This window comes from Culex quinquefasciatus, chromosome 3 (genome assembly GCF_015732765.1).
Source record: "Culex quinquefasciatus strain JHB chromosome 3, VPISU_Cqui_1.0_pri_paternal, whole genome shotgun sequence".
Lineage (NCBI taxonomy): Eukaryota > Metazoa > Arthropoda > Insecta > Diptera > Culicidae > Culex > Culex quinquefasciatus.
The window spans coordinates 121090096-121110750 of NC_051863.1; the positions used below are offsets into that span (position 1 = coordinate 121090096).

The 20655-nt window shown below is 37.2% G+C and overlaps 1 protein-coding gene across 1 annotated transcript in view; it reads left to right on the top strand.

The window, feature by feature from the left end:
• The window catches only part of LOC6037174 (homeodomain-interacting protein kinase 2), a 195795-nt gene that overhangs the window by 107483 nt on the left and 67657 nt on the right, over positions 1-20655 (top strand). Inside the window, 1 exon segment of the mRNA XM_038260061.1 lies at positions 19209-19591. Within this exon segment, the coding sequence (XP_038115989.1) occupies positions 19209-19591 (383 nt within the window).

Genomic DNA, 20655 nt, shown 5'->3' on the forward strand with positions numbered 1-20655 from the left:
TTTTTAAATTTTATCTCCATCGTGTTCCCCGGACAATTTTACATAATAATCATTGTAAACCTCAGACTAAAATGAACTATTGGCGAGATACAGCGATTTTACAGAAAAAAGATTAACTTTTCAACAAGAAGGGATGAATCCCGCATGGTTCGGTTGTTATATGTGAGAAACTCATTTCGGATTTGAATTCATAGGACAGAGTGCTGCGCAAAATCAATTTTTTTTTCAGGGAAATCGCTGTATCTCTCCAATAGTTCATTTTAATTTAAGTTTTACATTAATTTTTATGTAAAATGGTCCGGGGAACACGATGGAGATAAAATTTAAAAAAATATAAGGAATTGGTCAAAACTGAATTTTAATGCTTTAAACGTTGAAATATAATATAAGGGGGCATTTAAGGGTTAAAATTTTATTTTTTTCGAATTCCTTGGACAATTTTCTATAAAATGCAACCTTTAGAAAGTCTTTTGCTCAAATAATTGCAAAGTTATGATTAAAACAAAAAAAGTTGTTTTGAAAATCGTCAAAAAAGAGGGCGGAGCCAAAACTAGAGGGATGGTCCAATCAGCACCAAACTTGGGATTTCTATTAACTATCGATAGATGAACGTTCCCTCCAAGTTTGGTCGAAATCGGTGTAGGTCGAGTCCAAAAGTGTACCCAGTTGACCTGGAAGGTGACTAACAACACCCATATTCGAAAGGTTTTTTTAGTCACATTCGCTGTAAATTTAAAACAGATCCTCCAACGACAACGCCTTTTCGCAAAGCCCTGCCCAACGAAACGCAGACTCTTTCGATTTGCAGTTTACAGCCGAATGAATATCTCCTACCAAACAAATTGATCTCGTATGGAAAAGATCCTGGCTGGCGAAGACATTTTCAGCTCATATTATTGTATCCTTTTTTTCAATTTACTTAAATCCGGGAAAATTACGCCCCAACATTCGACGAAATAGATTTCATTTTGGTTTCGACGATGAATTCCCACAATTTCAATGGAAAATGCTGAATAATTGTTTTAACTCGCATCAAATTACTCGTTTTCGAACAGTTTTTTTTGTTTTCGAAAATAATTGGTTGAAAATGGTCTGCGTCAATTGATATTGAAAAAAAAAAGTTACCCAAAAAAACCCCTTCAATTTCGGCATTCCACACCGGTTGTGGGTTAAACCGGGCGGCAGCGCATCAACGGAGGATAATCAAATTCAGTTTTCCATCAGCGTTTCAGGCGCGGCGCTGTTGCTATTGCCCCCTGAGCTGCTGGTAATTCAACCGGCGGCGACGACGACTTTTCCTCTTCTTCCCAGAGTGAATTATTCACGGGGGCCATGATGGGTTAGCAGCGCGCCTTCGCCGAAGAAATTGATTCGATTTATTTTCAATCTTTGAAATCCCACGTCTCGTCTCGGTTTTGGGCGATGGATTGAGCGTGACGGTTTTCGGTTAGGATGATGGTTTTTGGGAATATTTTATAAGTTTGATCTCAATTTCAATACATAGTTGTTTATAATTTGGGTAAAATCTTAAAATTTGGCAACCCATAAACTTTGATGTTCTGGCAACCATGTCATGAGATACTACCACTTTATTAAGATCGAAATTTAAAGGTTGAATGATGTAATGAAAATGTCTAATAAATGTTTTAGATTTTCTTGGTTGAACAACAATTTCGTCAAGGTCAACAACTGGCTACCTGGCTAGTCTAGCCGTTCCAATCGAAAGTCAACCCCTTTAATCTCGTTGATCTCCACTGGTCACTTGTCATCAAACCAAACCAGTATAACACATTCAACTTCAACTCGAATATTTCAATCGAGCGTCCAATCCAACCCAATGTTTGGATGGATTCGGTTTCCGCGAAAGCAAATGTTTGATATCTTGCCGGAATCTTCCCCGAGAAACCCCTGCCGAGTTCCAGGTATTGTGCTCTTCACGGAAATTGTAAGCGAAACAAATCAAAACATCGTCGCAGTTGAGCAACTGGAAGCTCTAGTAAATCAACTGTAGAATCGTTATGTTGTTGTTTATTTTATTAACGTGACTTTAACCTAGAGAGGTCATTCGTCACTTGAGCAATTCTCTACGAAATCGGTCTTTTTTCTTCAATTTTAATTTTTGTATTTTTTAATCCGGCTGAAACTTTTTTGGTGCCTTCGGTATGCCCAAAGAAGCCATTTTGCATCATTAGTTTGTCCATATAATTTTCCATACAAATTCGGCAGCTGTCCATACAAAAATGATGTATGAAAATTCAAAAATCTGTATCTTTTGAAGGAATTTTTGATCGATTTGGTGTCTTCGGCAAAGTTGTAGGTATGGATACGGACTACACTGGAAAAAATAATACACGGTAAAAAAATTTGGTGATTTTTTATTTAACTTTATCACTAAAACTTGATTTACAAAAAAACACTATTTTAATTTTTTTATTTTTGATATGTTTTAGAAGACATAAAATGCCAACTTTTCAGAAATTTCCAGGTTGTGCAAAAAATCACTGACCGAGTTATGAATTTTTTAATCAATACTATTTTTTTCAAAAAATCGAAATTTTGGTCGTAAAAATTTTTCAACTTCATTTTTCGATGTAAAATCAAATTTGCAATCAAAAAGTACTTTACTAAAATTTTGATAAAGTGCACCGTTTTCAAGTTATAGCCATATTTAAGTGACTTTTTTGAAAATAGTCGCAGTTTTTCATTTTTTTAAATTAGTGCACATGTTTGCCCAGTTTTGAAAAAAATATTTTTGAAAAGCTGAGAAAATTCTCTATATTTTGCTTATTCGGACTATGTTGATACGACCTTTAGTTGCTGAGATATTGCAATGCAAAGGTTTAAAAACAGGAAAATTGATGTTTTCTAAGTTTCACCCAAACAACCCACCATTTTCTATCGTCAATATCTCAGCAACTAATGGTCCGATTTTCAATGTTAATATATGAAACAATTGTGAAATTTTCCGATCTTTTCGAAAAAATATTTTGGAATTTTCAAATCAAGACAAACATTTTAAAAGGGCGTAATATTGAATGTTTGGCCTTTGTGAAATGTTAGTCTTGATTTGAAAATTCCAAAATATTTTTTCGAAGAGATTGGAAAATTTCACAAATGTTTCATATATTAACATTGAAAATCGGACCATTAGTTGCTGAGATATTGACGATAGAAAATGGTGGGTTGTTTGGGTGAAACTTAGAAAACATCAATTTTCCTGTTTTTAAACCTTTGCATTGCAAAATCTCAGCAACTAAAGGTCGTATCAACAAAGTCCAAATAAGAAAATATAGAGAATTTTCTCAGCTTTTCAAAAATATTTTTTCAAAACTGGGCAAACATGTGCACTAATTTAAAAATGAAAACTGCGACTATTTTCAAAAAGTCACTTAAATATGGCTATAACTTGAAAACGGTGCACTTTATCAAAATTTCAGTAAAGTACTTTTGATTGCAAATTTGATTTTACATCGAAAAATGAAGTTGAAAAATTTTACGACCAAAATTTCGATTTTTGAAAAATCAGTATTGATTAAAAATTCATAACTCGGTCTTTGCACAACCTGAAATTTCTGAAAAGTTGGCATTTTATGCCTTCTAAAACATATCAAAAAATAAAAAATTAAAAATAGTTTTTTGTAAATCAAGTTTTAGTGATAAAAGTTAAATAAAAAATCACCAAATTTTACCGTGTATTATTTTTTCCAGTGTAGTCCGTATCCATACCTACAACTTTGCCGAAGACACCAAATCGATCAAAAATTCCTTCAAAAGATACAGATTTTTGAATTTTCATACATCATTTTTGTATGGACAGCTGCCGAATTTGTATGGAAAATTATATGGACAAACTAATGATGCAAAATGGCTTCTTTGGGCATACCGAAGGCACCAAAAAAGTTTCAGTCGGATTAAAAAATACAAAAAAAATCGAATGACCGAAATACTAGAGAACTGCTCACTTGTAGAATCGTTATGAATTTGATCAAAATTTAACCAGGAAGATGCAGCCGGATAGCTGGAAAAGGTTTGGTGATTCAACGACCAAAAAACATGTTCAAGCCCTCAGATATCTCCGGATATCCAAAAGAAACAAGCTCAACGAATCCCCCCAAAAACGCTGATCCCAAACCACTCAAATTAAACCACTTGCGGTCATCTGGTCCAACAAAAAAACCCAACTTTCTGCTTTCTAGATGATTACAGGGCATCTCGAGCGCCGGAGACGGTCAAGAGAAAGGTTCGCGAAAAACTTGTTTGGCGAAAAGTGTGTCGCGAGGTGTCCACCCTTTTTGAACGACCCCCGCATCGCCCAGTGTACTCTCTTGTATGGATTTGACCGATGTGACAATTTAACAGCGATATTTTTTTTTAAATCAAATGTTAGGAAGAAATCAATTTCAAGTAAATTTGAAAGTAATCATTTTTAAACAGAGAGGGGCTTAGGCTCCCTGTAGATTCGTAATTGTGTTGTTGTTTGAACACTCAGTGCTCAAACTCAACCCGTTTCAACGAATCATCTCTGCGGTAAACTTTACGCAGTAGGCCTGGCCTCTTTAAATGTTAAAGTCTAATGTTGGTTACTCGATTCTCGTGCACGGAAAACCTTGAAAAATCCTTAAAGCATGTAATTTTTTTCAAAAAGATTTTGATATACAGCTAAGTGGTAAAATACATGTAAATCGGCAAAAATGTTAGAGGATGATTTGAGCACACACGTAAACTTTACATCTATTTTCAAGGCATTAAAATATACTTTTTCATCTAATAACAAAACAATGTTGAAAACATTTGGAATCGTCAGTTTTTAGATTTTTTTTGTAATTTAAAAAAAAAAGCTAAATTTAAAAGTCGGGCTTCGCCATGCACACGGAATATGTCTTGAGAGTCTTCACCACAAATTTCATCCAATTTGGTCCATCCCATCTTGAGGTATCGTGGTACCCGTAAATCAACTCAATGTTAGAGAAAAGCGCTCACAAAGTTTGACAGTTCGCTTAGCGCAAGGCAAAATTTTGAAATTAAATCGTCTCTTACTCAGTTTAATCATGAAATATCTTCATGAAACTTTCAGGAGTGATTTAAAATCATACTTTTGGTGGATTTGCTAAATTTTCTCTGTAATATGAAATTTTGTGATTTTCTACAAGTATGTAACCCCTTAAACCCCGCAAAGAATGCAGGCGTTATATTTTGTATTTCTTCGATTACTCTAAAATGAAATAACATTTTTGCCATCTTATTGAAGCTAACGGGAGACAACCCCTAGACAAGTAAATTTCTTTAAAAAAATTCAAAAATATTTTTCCAAGTTTGAGAAATCGATGAAATGCAAAGCGTAACGCCTGCGCAATTTGCGAATTTACTGCCAAATAAAAATAAATAAGATTAACGTATTAAAAAACTTGAAATATCCTAGAAGCATTCCATTTTTCAGAATGATTTTAAATTACACTTAAACTCGATTACAGAGAAACCTCTTTTTACGCGGTGGCGTTACGCTTTTTGTTTCGTAGATTTCTCTTAAACCATACAATATTTTTCCAAGCTTCAAAAAGCGTTTTGTAGAACTGAACAAAACCTACAAATTGCTTTTAAAACAATACAAAAATGTTGCATTGTTCCTTAGAAATCGGCAAATTAGAAAAACGTAACGCATTGCGTAAAAAGAGGTTTCACTGTGTACACTCAGATATTACGCTTTGTATTTTCCGATACAGAGAAACCTCTTTTTACGCGATGCGTTACGTTTTTTTTTTCTGATTTGTTGAATTCTCTGTAAAGACGCAACATTTTTTTTGTCAGGTAAAATGTGTTTTTTAATGTTGGTCCCTGGTTTTCTGAAATAAGGCAACTTTTTACTCAACCTTATTGTACATTTTTTTGAGCTGTGGTTCACAGAAATCGGCAAAATAGTATTTGTAACGTATTCACCAAAAAAGAAGTCTAGTCCAAAATAGGAACATTAAATCTACAGATAAATTTGTTTTTAAGCGGAGGCGTTACGTTTTTTATTTGTTCGATTTCCCCGAAATCCATAACAAAATTTTCCCAGCTTCAAAAAGCAATTTGTAGATCTACACAAGACGTACAAAAAGCTTTAGTAAGATTTCAAAAATATTACGTCGTTCCATAAAAATTAAAAAAATCAAAACGTAACGCCTCCACGTAAAAAGAGGAATCTCTTTACAGAGAAACCTTTTTTTACGCGATGCGTTACGATTTTCTATTTTGTCGGTTTCTCTGAAACGATGCATGCTTTTATAAGCAATTTGCAGGTTTTATCCAGATCTAAAAAACGCTTTTGGAAGCTTGCAAAAATGTTGTATGGTTTAAGAGAAATCGACGAAATAAAAAAACGTAACGCCTCCACGTTGAAAAAAATTACTAATCAAATTTAAAAAAAAAACAAAGCGATCTAAAGGGGTTCGAGTCTTTTATAAGTGGAGTTATTAAAAATAAAAAATGATGATTCAAAACAATAAATGAAACTAAATAACATCAATTTGGAGTTAAGAATCTCCTAAACCAACAACTTTCAAAATGCTGACGTCAACCCAAGTTGTTGGTCGCCACGTGACCCAAAATGAAGGGAGGGGGTTTCAGACTCGAAACCGGCCGCAGTCATACCCCATCAGCAGCAGGTCGTGTTTTGTTTTGCTTTTTTGACGTCCCCGCGCTGCGTGATGTTCTTCGTATTATTTACTCGCTAGTCCATTTTTGGACAGCAACTTCACGAGATAGTAGAACCGGCGGCTAGAGCGACGACGACGACGTTGGGGTGACCCTCATTTTTGCGCAGTAGATTCCACGGCTGCACGGAGGGAAAATGTTGCACTAAAATTGGGTTTTACTCCCAAGGGTTACGATTTCGCGTCAAGAATTTCTAGTTTAGGACCAAACAATGTTTATCAACTGTGAAGAAATTTTCATTTTAGGAAACGTAACGCCTTTGCTTAGGAAGCATGCCTTTTCACATTTTTTAACAATTAATTTCTTCTCAGTTCATTGACGTGCCTCTTCGTCGGTGATTTTTGCGTTCTTGTTGTTGGATTTTGCACGGGACGAGGGGGCGCATAACCATAGCCAGCGTTATTTATACGCAAACCCCATCACTTTATTTTGTTTTGTTTTGGGTGCGGGGCCGGCCGGTAACGGGAAGGGGCCTGAAAAGGTTCCATTAGAACGTCGATCGGTCTCCGTCGCCGCCGACACCGAAAGCCGGTTAGGCTACCACAGTAGCGGTCATATTTCCATAAAATCTAATTTTAGTTAGATTCGACGCGAAATAAGAGAGGGGGGAAAGGAACGGGATAGTGACTTGTGATAGTGACAAACGGATAAAGTTGCGAATGGCATTGTAAAGTTCAAGATAAAATTAAAGTTGTAGTTTTTTCTGTTTTGCCTTCCTCACGTTACTGAGGAAAGGCTATAAAATCACTCGAAAAATGAGCTTCTCAATTAGACCTCCTAGACCCACCTTCATGTATACCTATCGACTCAGAATCAAATTCTGAGCAAATGTCTGTGTGTGTGGTGGGATGTTGATCAAAAAATTGTCACTCGATTATATCGACATTGGCTGAACCGATTTTGTCCGTCTTGACGTCATTCGATCCGTCTTGGGGCCCCATAAGTCGCTATTAAAAATTATGCAATTTAATTAAGTACTTCAAAAGTTATGCTAAAAAAACGAATTTAGCAAAAGTCCGGAAGATTGTAAAAAGGGTGGTTTTTGTAAGAAACCCCGTCATGCTATACATTTTCAGAAAGGTATTAAAAAGACCTTTCTAACGCGTCCAAGACATTGAAGATCTGATAAATCCATCAAAAGTTATAAGCACTTAAGTGTTATTTATACGCTTTTTAGAGGCCGGATCTCAGATATGTTGATGAAAACGTTTTCCGGATCTCTCATGCGACCTTTTGTTGGATAGGTATTTAAAAGAGCTTTCCAACGCGTCCAAAACATTGAAGATCTGACAACCCTATCAAAAGTTATAAGCACTTAAGTGTTATTTATACGCTTTTTCGAGGTCGGATCTCAGATATTTTAATGAAAATGATGTCCGGATCTCTCATGCGACCTATCGTTGGATAGGTATTCAAAAGAGCTTTCCAACGCGTCTAAAACATTGAAGATCTGACAACCCTATCAAAAGTTATAAGCACTTAAGTGTTATTTACGCACTTTTTCGAGGCCGGATCTCAGATATTTTGATGAAAATGCTGTCCGGATCTCTCATGCGACCTATTGTTGAATAGGTATTCAAAAGACCTTTCCAACGCGTCCAAAACATTGAAAATCTGACAACCCTATCAAAAGTTATAAGCACTTAAGTGTTATTTGCGCACTTTTTGGAGGCCGGATCTCAGATATGTTGATTAAAAAGTTGTCCGGATCTTTCATGCGACCTATCGTAGGATGGGTATTCAAAAGACCTTTCTAATGCGTCCAAAACATTGAAGACATTTGACCCCATCAAAAGTTATAAACACTTAAGTGTTATTTACCCACTTTTTGAATTTTGGATAACGTCATGATTCGAAATCCGGACACTTAGTAGCATATCATTTTTGTTATAGCTGGCAAAAAATCATGTAATAAGTTGGAAATGTAAAAATATCATCAGGATGTAGTATAAACAGTCAGTTTCAAGAAAATGCATGCAAGATATGTCTTTTCTAACAATTTTTCATCAGAATTTGAAAAATAAAATGACTTGTTGTGCTTCGAATCCCGGACACTGATAAAAGCTGATTCGAAATCCGGACACTTTTGCTTCGAATTCCGGACACTCGATTTTACATATGAATCGCACAAATTTGGACTGAAATGTTAGTGAATGGCATTCTTCAGGTCTCAAATAAGCTGTTAACATCAAAACAATCGATAGTTTATATAAAAATTTGCTAGAATTCAAGGAAATCGAAACCATTAATTTCTGCTTTGCCTTCCTGGTGCTTCGAACGCTTATGAAATATTTCAAGTGAAATGTTTCGCATTTTTGGTAAACTTATAATTTTATTTTATTTAATTGTTTTGGCATTAACTACAGCGTTCAAACAAACTTTGAATAAAACTTGATGTTGGAATTCATCAAATAACACAGTTTTGACATTCAAAATGCGAACTTATATCCAAATAATTGATAAAACAAGATGAAGTGTCCGGGTTTCGAAGCGTCCGGGAATTCGAATCATGACGTTAGCACCCTTTAAATGTGAGGAAGGCGCCAACCACCTAAGGGTGGATTAAGTAACGTTTTTACAATATAAAGACATTTCTTTTCAAGCGGAGACGTAACGTTTTTCTAATTTGTTGATTTTTATGGAATGACACAACAATGTTGTAATCTGTTGAATGCAATTTGTACGTTTTGTGCAGATCTATTTAATGCTTTTTAAAGCTTGTAAAAATATTTGATGGTTTAAGAGAAATCGACGAAATAAAATGTGTAACGCCTCCGCACAAAAAAGGTACAGAGAAACCTCTTTTTACGCGGAGACGTTATGCTTTTCATTTCGTTGATTCCTCTAAAACCATACAATATTTTTGAAAGCTTCAAAAAGCTTTTTTTTTTTTTGTAGATCTGGGTGGATAAATTTGGAGGAGAGCGACCAGTTGGCATCTAAGTGGTGCTGAAGTTTTTTCGTGATATTTACGTGTAAAGTGGGACTGCAATTGCCCAAAATGTGTTAAAAAGTTTGTTTAGTTGGCACTTCATACGAGAGTTGTGGAATATAGCATTCCTTGGTGGTTTTTGCCATATTTTTATGTAACTCAAATAGCAGTTTGGCTTTTTCGTTTGTTTTGTTTTTGCCCGTTTCGCTCCAGTTTCAGTTTCAAACGTTCCCTCGTTTCGTCAAGTTCGTCGATTCTTTAAACGTCAAACGTAGCACCTGTCTCGCTCTTACGTGGCTTCGTCGATATGTGTTGTTTTGATTCAATTTCGAGACAAAACCGGAGCCGGTCAGTGGGGTAGTTTGTGTCTTAGTGCCGTCAGTGAAAATATGTTGGCAAAAGCGAGAGCGACTCGCGAATCGGTTCGTGCTGAACGCGATCTATTAGTGTTAGAGTTCTTTCCCGAAGATGAAAAAAGTTCGGCGCTCTCACCAGTGGGTGGGTGACGTCTGCAGGGGGAGGTGGATATTAGAGTTGTTGCATGCTCATTAAATTCGTTAGTATTGTTGTTTTGTGAAAAATATGTTAGAATTCAACGGTTACGAACGCGGGTGAAGCGAATGGAAGAGCATAGCAGCAAGCAGAGAAGCTTAAATCGAGCGAGGGTACAAAGTGCCAAAATAAGGGAGAAAATATGCTTTGGGGTTTGTGTGTACCTAGTGTCGAGAGCGAATGAAATGTGCAAAATGAGAAACAGTGCTGAAAATTCATAATGTGTGTGTGTGTGCAAAGCTGATCGCTGCAGATATGCTATCGAATCTCTTTCGGTCGGTTGTCCATAAACGGAGGCGACAGGAGGATCAAGCATTATCATCAAGCATTATCATCAAGCATTATCATCAAGCATTATCATCAATGACGTTTTTCTAGCAGCGATAATTGGTGAGTTCGTTCCTGATCAGAATACGGCAGAAGAAAAAAATGAAATCGAGTGCCACATTCGCGCTTCTGGTTCTTCGCGGATACTGTTGTCGTTTCCGCTAGAAGCTAAAGGCTAGAAAAAGCTAAGGGATTTAGATTATTTTGTGTTGGAATCGCATTTTTGGCGTGTCTCTCGTGTTTGTTTTTCAATTGTTTTAAATTTTTTTGCTCAATTTTTTTTTCATCATTTTTGTATTTTTGTGTTAATTTCGTCTTTGTTGTCCCTTCGATTGTGTTTGTTTTCCGATCCGAGCGGTTTCGCGGTTTCGCGGTTTCGAATAGAAATCGTGATTTCTGTGTTTGTGTATTATTTGTTATTCTTAGGTAAAGAGTTTGTTAATCTTTTGGTGGCGTGAATACTGTATTATTTGTTTTGTGTTATTTTCTTTCTCTTCAGTCCCTGTCGATACACTTTGTGTAATATTGTTGAATATTGTGTCGCGTTACCGGGTTCATTGACAGAGAAGAGACCGCACAGTCGCATAATTCTTTTCTCGTTGTAACGTGTTTGTTTGCATGAGGTGTTGTGGTGGAGGGATGATCATGTAAAATATTCCATCATCAATTCAGTGGCAGTGTTTGTTTGCATGCGGTGGTGTGGTGGAGGGAAATATTTAGTTCTGTGCTCTCTGCCGGTTAACATCACGGACGTCGCGCTTGATTTTTGTTGCCTTTCTAGATAAGGTTTAGTCGGTTACGGGCAGTGAAGCCACGCGCTGCATGTTTCTTAGTCGTTTTGAGTTTTTAAATTATTTGTGTTTATATAGTTTTTGGATTTTTTTTAGTTCGCGCGTTCGATAGAAACGATCCGAATTCTTTTTTTAAAACAAGCAAGTCGTATTGCTGGATTAAGTCCTTTCTATATCATCGAGGATCGGAAGGCACGCCGACGAAGAATTTCTGGAGAATCGTGGTCGAATTAATACTATATTGAGTTGGAAAAGAGTCGCGCGATTGAAAAGTTGTTTTTTTTTATTTTTCATAAGTCCTTCTTTTATCATCGTTGATTGGAAGGCACGCCGCCGGTTTAGTTCGTTTAAGTTATTGTTTTAATTTCTAATAGTGTCCTGTTTTCTTTTCGTTTATATTCATTGATCGTAATAATTTATTCCAACTGGCAGTTTTAGTATTAACTCATCAAACTATCGATTTCATGAAGAGTAAAGCGTCTTTTATTTACTATTTTTGAAATTTGTTCGCGTTATCTAAATTGTACAAACAGTAAAAATATACCGATAAGTCCAGCCCATAGCACTACTGCTCGGTTGGCACGCGTTCGATTAAAAAAACTTTCTAAATAATCAATTATTTATCTTTCCGCAGCCGGCTGCCTAAGATTTAAAATTTTCAACCGATAAACAAAATGCTCATGGTCACATCACTGCCACTCGTGAATCCTGACCTCATACCCATCTACTAACCCCCTCAAAACTCATGTGATACTTTGTCGGAGAAGCAGTCGATTGGGCGGTCTCTATCACTCAAGTATCGGACTAACATTCCCATCCACTTCCCCGTGACTCTACCACTGGTCGTGGCCGGCGCCGGTATTGATCAGCATGATAGGGGCCTTTGAGAAGTTGCGAAGCGAGGAAAGATAGCACCCACTCATCTTCCACGGCTCGTGGATGTAACTTCTGGAGGTCCTGGTCAATAACGGAGTAGCAACTGCGGGTGGGCACCTATGCTTATGCTTATGCTTATGCTTCAAAAAGCTTTTTGTAGATCTGAAAAAAACCTACAATTTGCATTTAAAAGATTGCAAAAATGTTGCGTCGTTCCAGAGAAATCGACAAATTAGAAAAACGTAACGCACCGCGTAAAAAGAGATTTCTCTGTATTTATATGTGATTGATGGTTTCACAGACAATTACGTTTACGTTTACGCGATACGTTTTGCTTTTCGGCGAAAACAAACAAAAATTTTGCCGAGCTTCCGTGGCCGTGAGGTTACGGGTTTCACCTTGTAAGCGGAAGGTGATAGGTTCGATTCCTGTCTGGCTCGGCAAAGTCAGATCCCTTAAAAGAGTAAATATGCTCACTGGGAATACTGACCGGTAGGGGATGGGTTTCGACTAGCGGCGTGCTGGGTTTCCAATCCAGAGGTCGTGGGTTCGATTCTCGTGCCGGGATGATGAAGTGGAATCCTCCAATATTATTGCAATGTTTTTCAATGTTTTTTTTTTCATCGTTAAAATTTACAAATTTTGTAATGTTGTTTTGAGTCTCTTTTACACTGAGGCGTTACGATTTATAATTTGTCGATTTTTCTGGAACAACGTTTTCTTTTGCAATCTTTTTAGATTCAGAGAAATCGACGAAATCATAAGCGTAACGTCTTCGTGTCAAAATAGTTCATTTCTACAGAGAAACATATTTTTACGCGATGCGTTACGTTTTACTAATTTGTCGATTCCTCTGGAATGACGCAACATTTATGCAATCTTTTATAAGCATTTTGTAGGTTTTGTTCAGATCTACAAAAAGCTTCATAGAGCTTGAAAAAATATTGCACGGTTTAAGAGAAATCGACAAAATAAAAAGCGTAACACCTCCGTATAAAAAAGAGGTTACACTGTAATGAATCAGGCAAAAGACAAAGCGTAACGTTTGCGCGTAACAAAGCTGTTGTGCAAATGAAGAATTATTATCTAAATGACCAAAAAACGCGAATCATTATAATGTACCAACGATAGCATGAATAGAAATTCATTCCATCTGAAATAATTTCGTTTCTCAGAACTACTTCGCATGGAAAGCCCTGCTAATTAGTAAATAATCCACCAGAAGTGAACTTGGCTGCGTCTTTCCCACACAAACGAGTTCGTCAAGCCACTTGAAGTGTAACACCAGCAGCAGCGACATTACTCATTAAGGGCGCGCGCACCGTTTTCGAACGGGGAGACCTCGAAAAACAAACAACCATGTCCCGTAACGTCTCTTCTTTCTTGGATTGTCATTCATCCGGCACAAGATTGGTGTGCGTGACGACGACGACGAATGCCGCAGCAGCAGCCCCATTACCGTCGTAATTAGTGTGATAATTTCTTCGTGGCCTTGTGTACTCTGTACGGATTCACCGTGATTTTGATTTGCGAGAAGTCGAGCTGTTCTAACCTCACTTTGCGAGATGATAATATAACGAATTACGCCGGCTCTTCTACGACGCAAAAGTGGGGAGTGTGTTCTCCGCTAACCGACCTTGGGGAATCGGAGGCCACGTTTTTGGAGGAAACTTTCCGTTCTGTTCCAAGGTTCTGTGACGTGACGCGCGGTGTACAAGAAGTTCTGTGCTTATTTTTAGTGGCTTCGCCACGATTAGGGCCACGTCGATGGTTTCCCGGGAAAAGTTTGGGTTGCGTTCGGAATATTTCATTTTGGTAATTTTCCTTTGTTTTGGGCGACGCACCGACGCACACGACGACACTGTCGCGTCAGACAAACGGAAAACATTCTTTTTTGGGTTGAAACTTTGTTTTGGGTCGGTATTGTAAGTGGAAGTTAGTTTGAATGCTTATCATGATTTTTTTATGAATGAAAAAAACTAGTTCCCAATCGAGAACTGTGCCGGAGATCTTTTAATTAGACAATAATTGCCGATAATACAATCAGGCGTTACGTTTTTTATTTCGTCGATTTCTCTAAAACCATACAATATTTTTGCAAGCTTTAAAAAGCGTTTTGTAGATCTGAACAACACCTATAAATTGCTTTTGAAAGATTGCAAAAATGTTGCGACAAATAAGAAAAACGTAACGCATCGCGTAAAAAGAGGTTTCTCTGTATCACTAAAACAATGCAGTATTTTTTTAATCTTATGAGTGCAATTTGTAGATTGGCACACGATGAACAAATGGCTTAAAAAAAGGATTCAAAACCATTGTCTTGCTCAAGAGATACAGAGAAACTTCTTTTTCGCGAAGGCGTTACGCTTTTTGTTTGTCGATTTCTCTTAAACCAATAAATATTTTTGCACGCTTCATGAAGTGTTTTTAAGATCTGCACGCAACGTACAAATATATTCAAAAATATTGCAAAACGTTGTGTCATTCCAGTGAAATCGCCATATTACAAAACGTAACGCATCGACGTATTTTTTTACTGTGTAGCCGTTTTAAGAAAAATGTCACAACCCTTGATTCCTTCCCAACGTGTGAATATTTTTCTCTGAAACGCCTATAAATCACCCTTTCCTGGAACAAAGCCACCCAACCTCACGGTGCCGGTATTTCCCAAAACGCTTCTTTCCGTTTTTTCTGGGCGTTTATTGCGTCGGTTGGTTTATTTGCGGGTTGATTACTATCTCTCTTCCCTCTCCCTCTCTCTCTCTGGTACTGTCCGTGGATGTTTTCTCCCCGTCTAGGAAAATTACTGCCGGTAGACACGAAAATACACGTCAAATACCAGGCCGCGGTGTTTCCACGTTTTTCACGGAATCCACCAAACAAGCAAGAACGTGTAACTTGGTGGTGTCGCTTGGGAAATTTTGGAGGTACTCACGGGGCAAATCCACCGCGCCAGGCTGCGTACTCAATCATAGATGGTAATGAGATATGTTGCGAGATGTGATGTGATGCGGCAAAGTTTATGGGCCAGAAGGCGATGGATTTGGGAAATGGGTTCTTTCTTGAATAAAGCTTGCATTGAGGTGGAGAATATTTTATTTGTCTATTTTTACCTTGTTTAACATAGTCATTATTTGTTGTCCAAGTGTTAACAATTATCATATTTTACGTGCAGATGCTACTTTATATATTTCTCGAGTTCTCTAAAAAGCTAAATATTTGTTTTCATCTCTTCATAGCAAAACGTTCGACAAATTTCTCAATGATATTAGAAAAATATTGTTGATTTAAGGGGTTACTTACATGTAAATCGGCAAAAATGTCAGAGCGTAAGATAAGCAGACATTTAAACATTTTTAAATTTGTTTTCAGGGTATTAAAATATACATTTTCATCTATGACCAAAACTAATTTGAGAACATTTGGTTGTATCATTGCCGAGATATAGCGATTTTAAGATAGCAGTTTCAAAAAAAAAAAAAAAAACGGTTGCCGCGATAACTCAACACTGCTTTGACCTAAAAGGCTCAAAATTTTCGTGAAGCCGGTCCCGTGTGCATGACGAAGGCCGATTTTCAAAAAGTGTATTTTAAAAAAACATAAAAAGTTTTTCCTATAAAGAATCAGTCAGTTTTTGAAAATCGGGCTTCGTCATGTACACGGGTTATGTCTTGAGAGTTTTCACCTCAAATTTCAGCTTATTTGGTCCATCCCATCTCGAGATATCGTGGCACCCGTAAATCAACTCGGTGTTTTGAGAAAAACGGTCAGAAAGTTTAACAGTCTGCTTTGCGCATGGCAAAATTTTATGCTTAAACTTACTCGGTTTAATCATGAAATATCTTCATGAAACTTTTCGGAGGGATTGAAAATCATCTTTTAGTGGATTCAATAAATTTTCTGTAATATGAAATTTTGTGATTTTTTACATGTAAATTTGTAAATGTAAATTTTAAAAAGGAGATACAGTGAAACCTCTTTTTACGCGGTGCGTTAAGTTTTGTTCAAATCTACAAAACGTTTTTTGAAGCTTGCAAACATATTTTATGGTTTTAAAGATATCAACGAAATAAAAAGCGTAACGCCACCGCCTAGCAAGAGGTTTCTCTGTACACTAAAACCCCCGATTACGCTCAGGTGTTACGCATTGTATTTCGTCGATTTCTCGGGAAGGACGTAACATTTTTGCAATCTTTTTGAAGCAATTTATACATCTTGTACAGCTATACAAATTGCTTGCAAAAGAATGTTAAAATACTTCTCTGTTTTTTTTGTGAAGTGGACCTCATAAAAAGCGTAACGGCTGTATAAAATGCGACTTTAATTTATATTTTTTTAATTGAAGTCCAACCATTTACGGTTGTTTAAATCTCCGTAACAACGCAATATTTATTAAACTGTTTAAATGAATTTGTAAAACTTTCAGAAAAAAATGAATTTTCTCTGGTTCATGGAATGAAGTACAGAAAAATCTAATTTAGGCTGAGGCGTTAGTTTTTTTTGTTTAGTCGATTTATCTTCAATAAAAAACGTTTTTGGAATCTAAAAAGGTAAAAAAATACTATGTTACTGCACTGACAAAATTAGACTTTTATGCGATGGCGTTACGTTTATTTTATTTCGTCTATTTTTGTGGAAACAAAACTGATAAGATTTTCTCAGCAATTTTTAGATCGGTACTCGAATAGCAAATTCCTTTTTAATGATTCCAAAAATGTTGTTATGATTTATTTATCAAAAAATATTTTTTAATTCTTTTACAGAGAAAATTTTGAAGGTATGCTTTGTATTTCGTCGTTTCTCAGAAGCGATGCAACCTTTTTAAATTCGTTTAAAGACACTTTACAGTGAAACCTCTATTAACGCGGTGGCGTTACGCTTTTTATTTTGTTGATTTCTCTAAAACCATAAAATAGTTTTGCAAGCTTCAAAAAGCTTTTTGTAGATCTGAACAAAACCTACGAAAATGTTGCGACGTTCCAGAGAAACGACAATTTAGAAAAACGTAGCGCACCGCGTAAAAAGAAGTTTCACTGTATCTTTTTGTGCAGATCAACAAATTGCATTTCAATGCTTCCAAGAATGTTGTTTGTTATGGGACCATCCATAAACCACGTGGACAACTTTTTGGAAATCCAAGACTCTGGCTGAGGTCGAATCATTGGAATTACAAGCCAAAATTTCAACATTAATAAAACAATGTTGTAAAATGCATTATACACTCGTACAGTTGATAAGCATTCATCAGTTTTCAAAAACGTGAGATTTGGCAAAAAAAACCTCTGATGAAAAAAAAATTGTGGTACTGTACATTGAAATTTCATTGAAATTCAGAAGATTTAATACAAACACAAACATGCTAAACATAGTTTTAAACTCAGGGGAATCAATATGAAATTGATTTAAAATGATTGTACTTGAATTTTAATTTGAATTTTGATTTTTTTTAATACTAGTTTTGCCAATTTATTTGTGGCTGACAAAAAATTGTAAAAATATTTGAATCAGTTTTATTTGATTCAAATAAAAATAAAATAAAAGAATGTTTTTGACTTTGTTGCTCTGTTTATTTACCTCTCTTCATATATACATTAGATTTTAATAAATTAAAAATATGGCCTGACAAAAAAAATATTTTTTTAATAAAATACACTTCACTTAAAATTATGGGTCATCTTTTCCAAGAAAAAACTTGACAAAACAAATAACAAACGACTTCTCCGACAACTCACACAACAGTTTCCCAGTCTCTCTCCGAATGTAATGTAATGTTTGTCCTTAATCACAAAACCGACGTCCATTTTAAACAATGAGTGAAAAAGGATTGTACTGGTCACTGACAGAAACCGCTGTTATTTCAAAGCGCTCGGCAGTCGTCAGCCATCATCATCGTTGAATGTTCACTGACAGCGCCGGTCACACGTTGATACACACGAAGTTGACCCGAGGGAATGCCGAGCTCAATACTCCAAACAGCTAACTACGACACATGCTCAACCTCTTTCTCTCTTTTCCTATCTCTTTCTTGCTTGTGTGGGTAATGTGTGGTGATGGCAATCATTTGAATGCGGTCATTGGCCGAGTGATTGAAATGTTGGTAAAATTCAAACTCTTCGCGATTGAAAGAGGTGAAGAGTGACAAATGACTGTGTGAGTGACTTTGACTTGTGCTCATTCGTTCGGATGTGTGTGAGCGAGAGCAGAGTGTTACACGGACGTCACGAAAACCAAAGGCTAGTTCAGTCAACTGTCACAAAAATGATGATTGACGATCTCTTCTATTTTTTAGCATTAAAAACAGATGTAAATGAGGATAGATATGCACATTAAATCTAATTAAAGTTATACAATTAAAACAAGCTTCAACATTACATTTCCGAATAACTGTTTGTTTGATTTCAATCAAATTCCTGGTGCTGAAATATGATATTCCTGTATCTATAATACATGGAAAATCATTGAAACCTTTTCCCCTTCGTCACAATTTACGCAACCTGTTGGGAAAACCCAACCATCCCATCAAGGTTACATCACACGTTTCCCGGACATTCCCCGAGGGGTGGGAAAACTCGCTTTGATTGCGAACAACTGAACTGTGAACTTTAACCTTTTTTCACCTCCCCGCTCGCTGCTGCACTACACAGAAAAAAATGAATTCACGTAATCGTGAATTAAGTTCACGAATGTGAGATCCACGAAGGAATTTATTCATGAGTATGGTGCATTTGCACCATAAACGTGAATATATTCCTTCGTGGTTCTCATAATCGTGAACTGACTTCACGGTTTCGAGAATTGATTTTTTTCTGTGTAATGAGGATGTGCCGTCGGGAGCAAAATAATTCCGCGAAAATTATGAAACCATCCCGGGGCTGGCTGCTGGTACAATGTGGGGTGACATTTCTAGGATTCCGGGACGTACTCCGCGACATGTAGAAATCGAGAACTCTGTGCCAATTTCGTGCCAGCTCAAAACCGCAACGCTCTGAAACTTTGACCTAACTTGTTTTTTATTCTCTTCTCCCTATTTGTTTCAGCTGAGTGCGACTGTGGTTGCGTCGAGAGTGCTACAGTTGTGGTAACGACCACGACTCACAGAAACAACAACAGCAACTGCAACAAAAACAACAACACCATCAGCACTAGCAGCAGCGGTGGCAGTGTTGCCAACCACAATAGAAACAACAACAACAATAGTATCAACAATAGCGCCAAGGACAGCGGCGGCGTCGTCGTCGTCGTAGCGGGGGCTATGGGCGCCCCATCCAACGGTTCCAAGACGGCGGCACACTCGAAGGTCGCAACCGGGGGCCATGCCAACACGCAGCAGACCTCGAGCAAGCGCTCGAGCAGCGGCGCCGACGGGGACTACCAGCTGGTGCAGCACGAGGTTCTGTACTCGCTGTCCGCGCAGTATGAGGTAAGGTGTCCAGGTGGTTCAAACTTTGTGACCCTGATTTCTGGTAACGGATGGCTAATCACCTGAATGACTTTCCCTAGAATAAAGAAACATTCCAAGTAAAGATTTAAGGACTCGTTGGAGTTCGTTGCTCCCCGGACCGTTATCAGCGTACACTAACTTTATTCAAATAACGTGTCAATGTCCGTCTATTTTTTTTGTATCGTTCCAAAAATATAAACACAATCCAATTTCTTTTTCGCCCGCTTGACAAAGCAAATATTTCGTCCAAATTCGACCTTCGTCTTTGACGGTTGGTTGCTTTTGTTGGAAAATCCCGGTCCCCGAGTTGCTTTTTTCTCGGATGACAGCAGTGGTTGTCAGTCCGGTGACCTTCAAACCCGGGCTGTTTGTTGTTACGCAACGGAATTGGACCCGACGGACGCGACGTGGCGCACGGCGGGAATCCAATTGAATTACACACTCTGTCGGAGTCCTCGTCGTCGCTGGGTGTCGTCTGGTGTCATTTTGGAAGGACAAATCTCCGGTTCTTTTGAGTTATGTTTCTCTGGGAATGGACTTTGTCACCATTATGTTGCTTTTTTTCATTTAGTTATTTTTGCGTTTTACATATTTTTTTTAAGATTAATTTTGGATGGTTAAAAATTTTTATGGATAAATATTATTCAATTTACGTGGATCTAGCAAACCAAAAAATAAAATCAAAACATTTCAAATCATTCTACTGCTTGCAAACAAAATCCACTCATTCTTGCCACCGGCTTGAACGTCATAATTCTAGATCCCCCAACCTAGTGGCCGTCCACCAAAGAGGAAAATATTTTCTCGTTTTCCCACCGGCAAGAGTCAATAATTTTTCCGTCACCCCTTGACTTCCACACACACACACACACACACACACACACACACACACACGAACGGAATTACCTTCGTAGTATTTTGACACCCCCCTCACCAAAGTGAATTTTGGGATTTTTTTTTTCGCACATACGTTGTGAGTTCATAAAATATAAAGAATTCGAGGGGATTTGGCAGAGTAAAGTGTTGAGAGAATTAGATTTAGC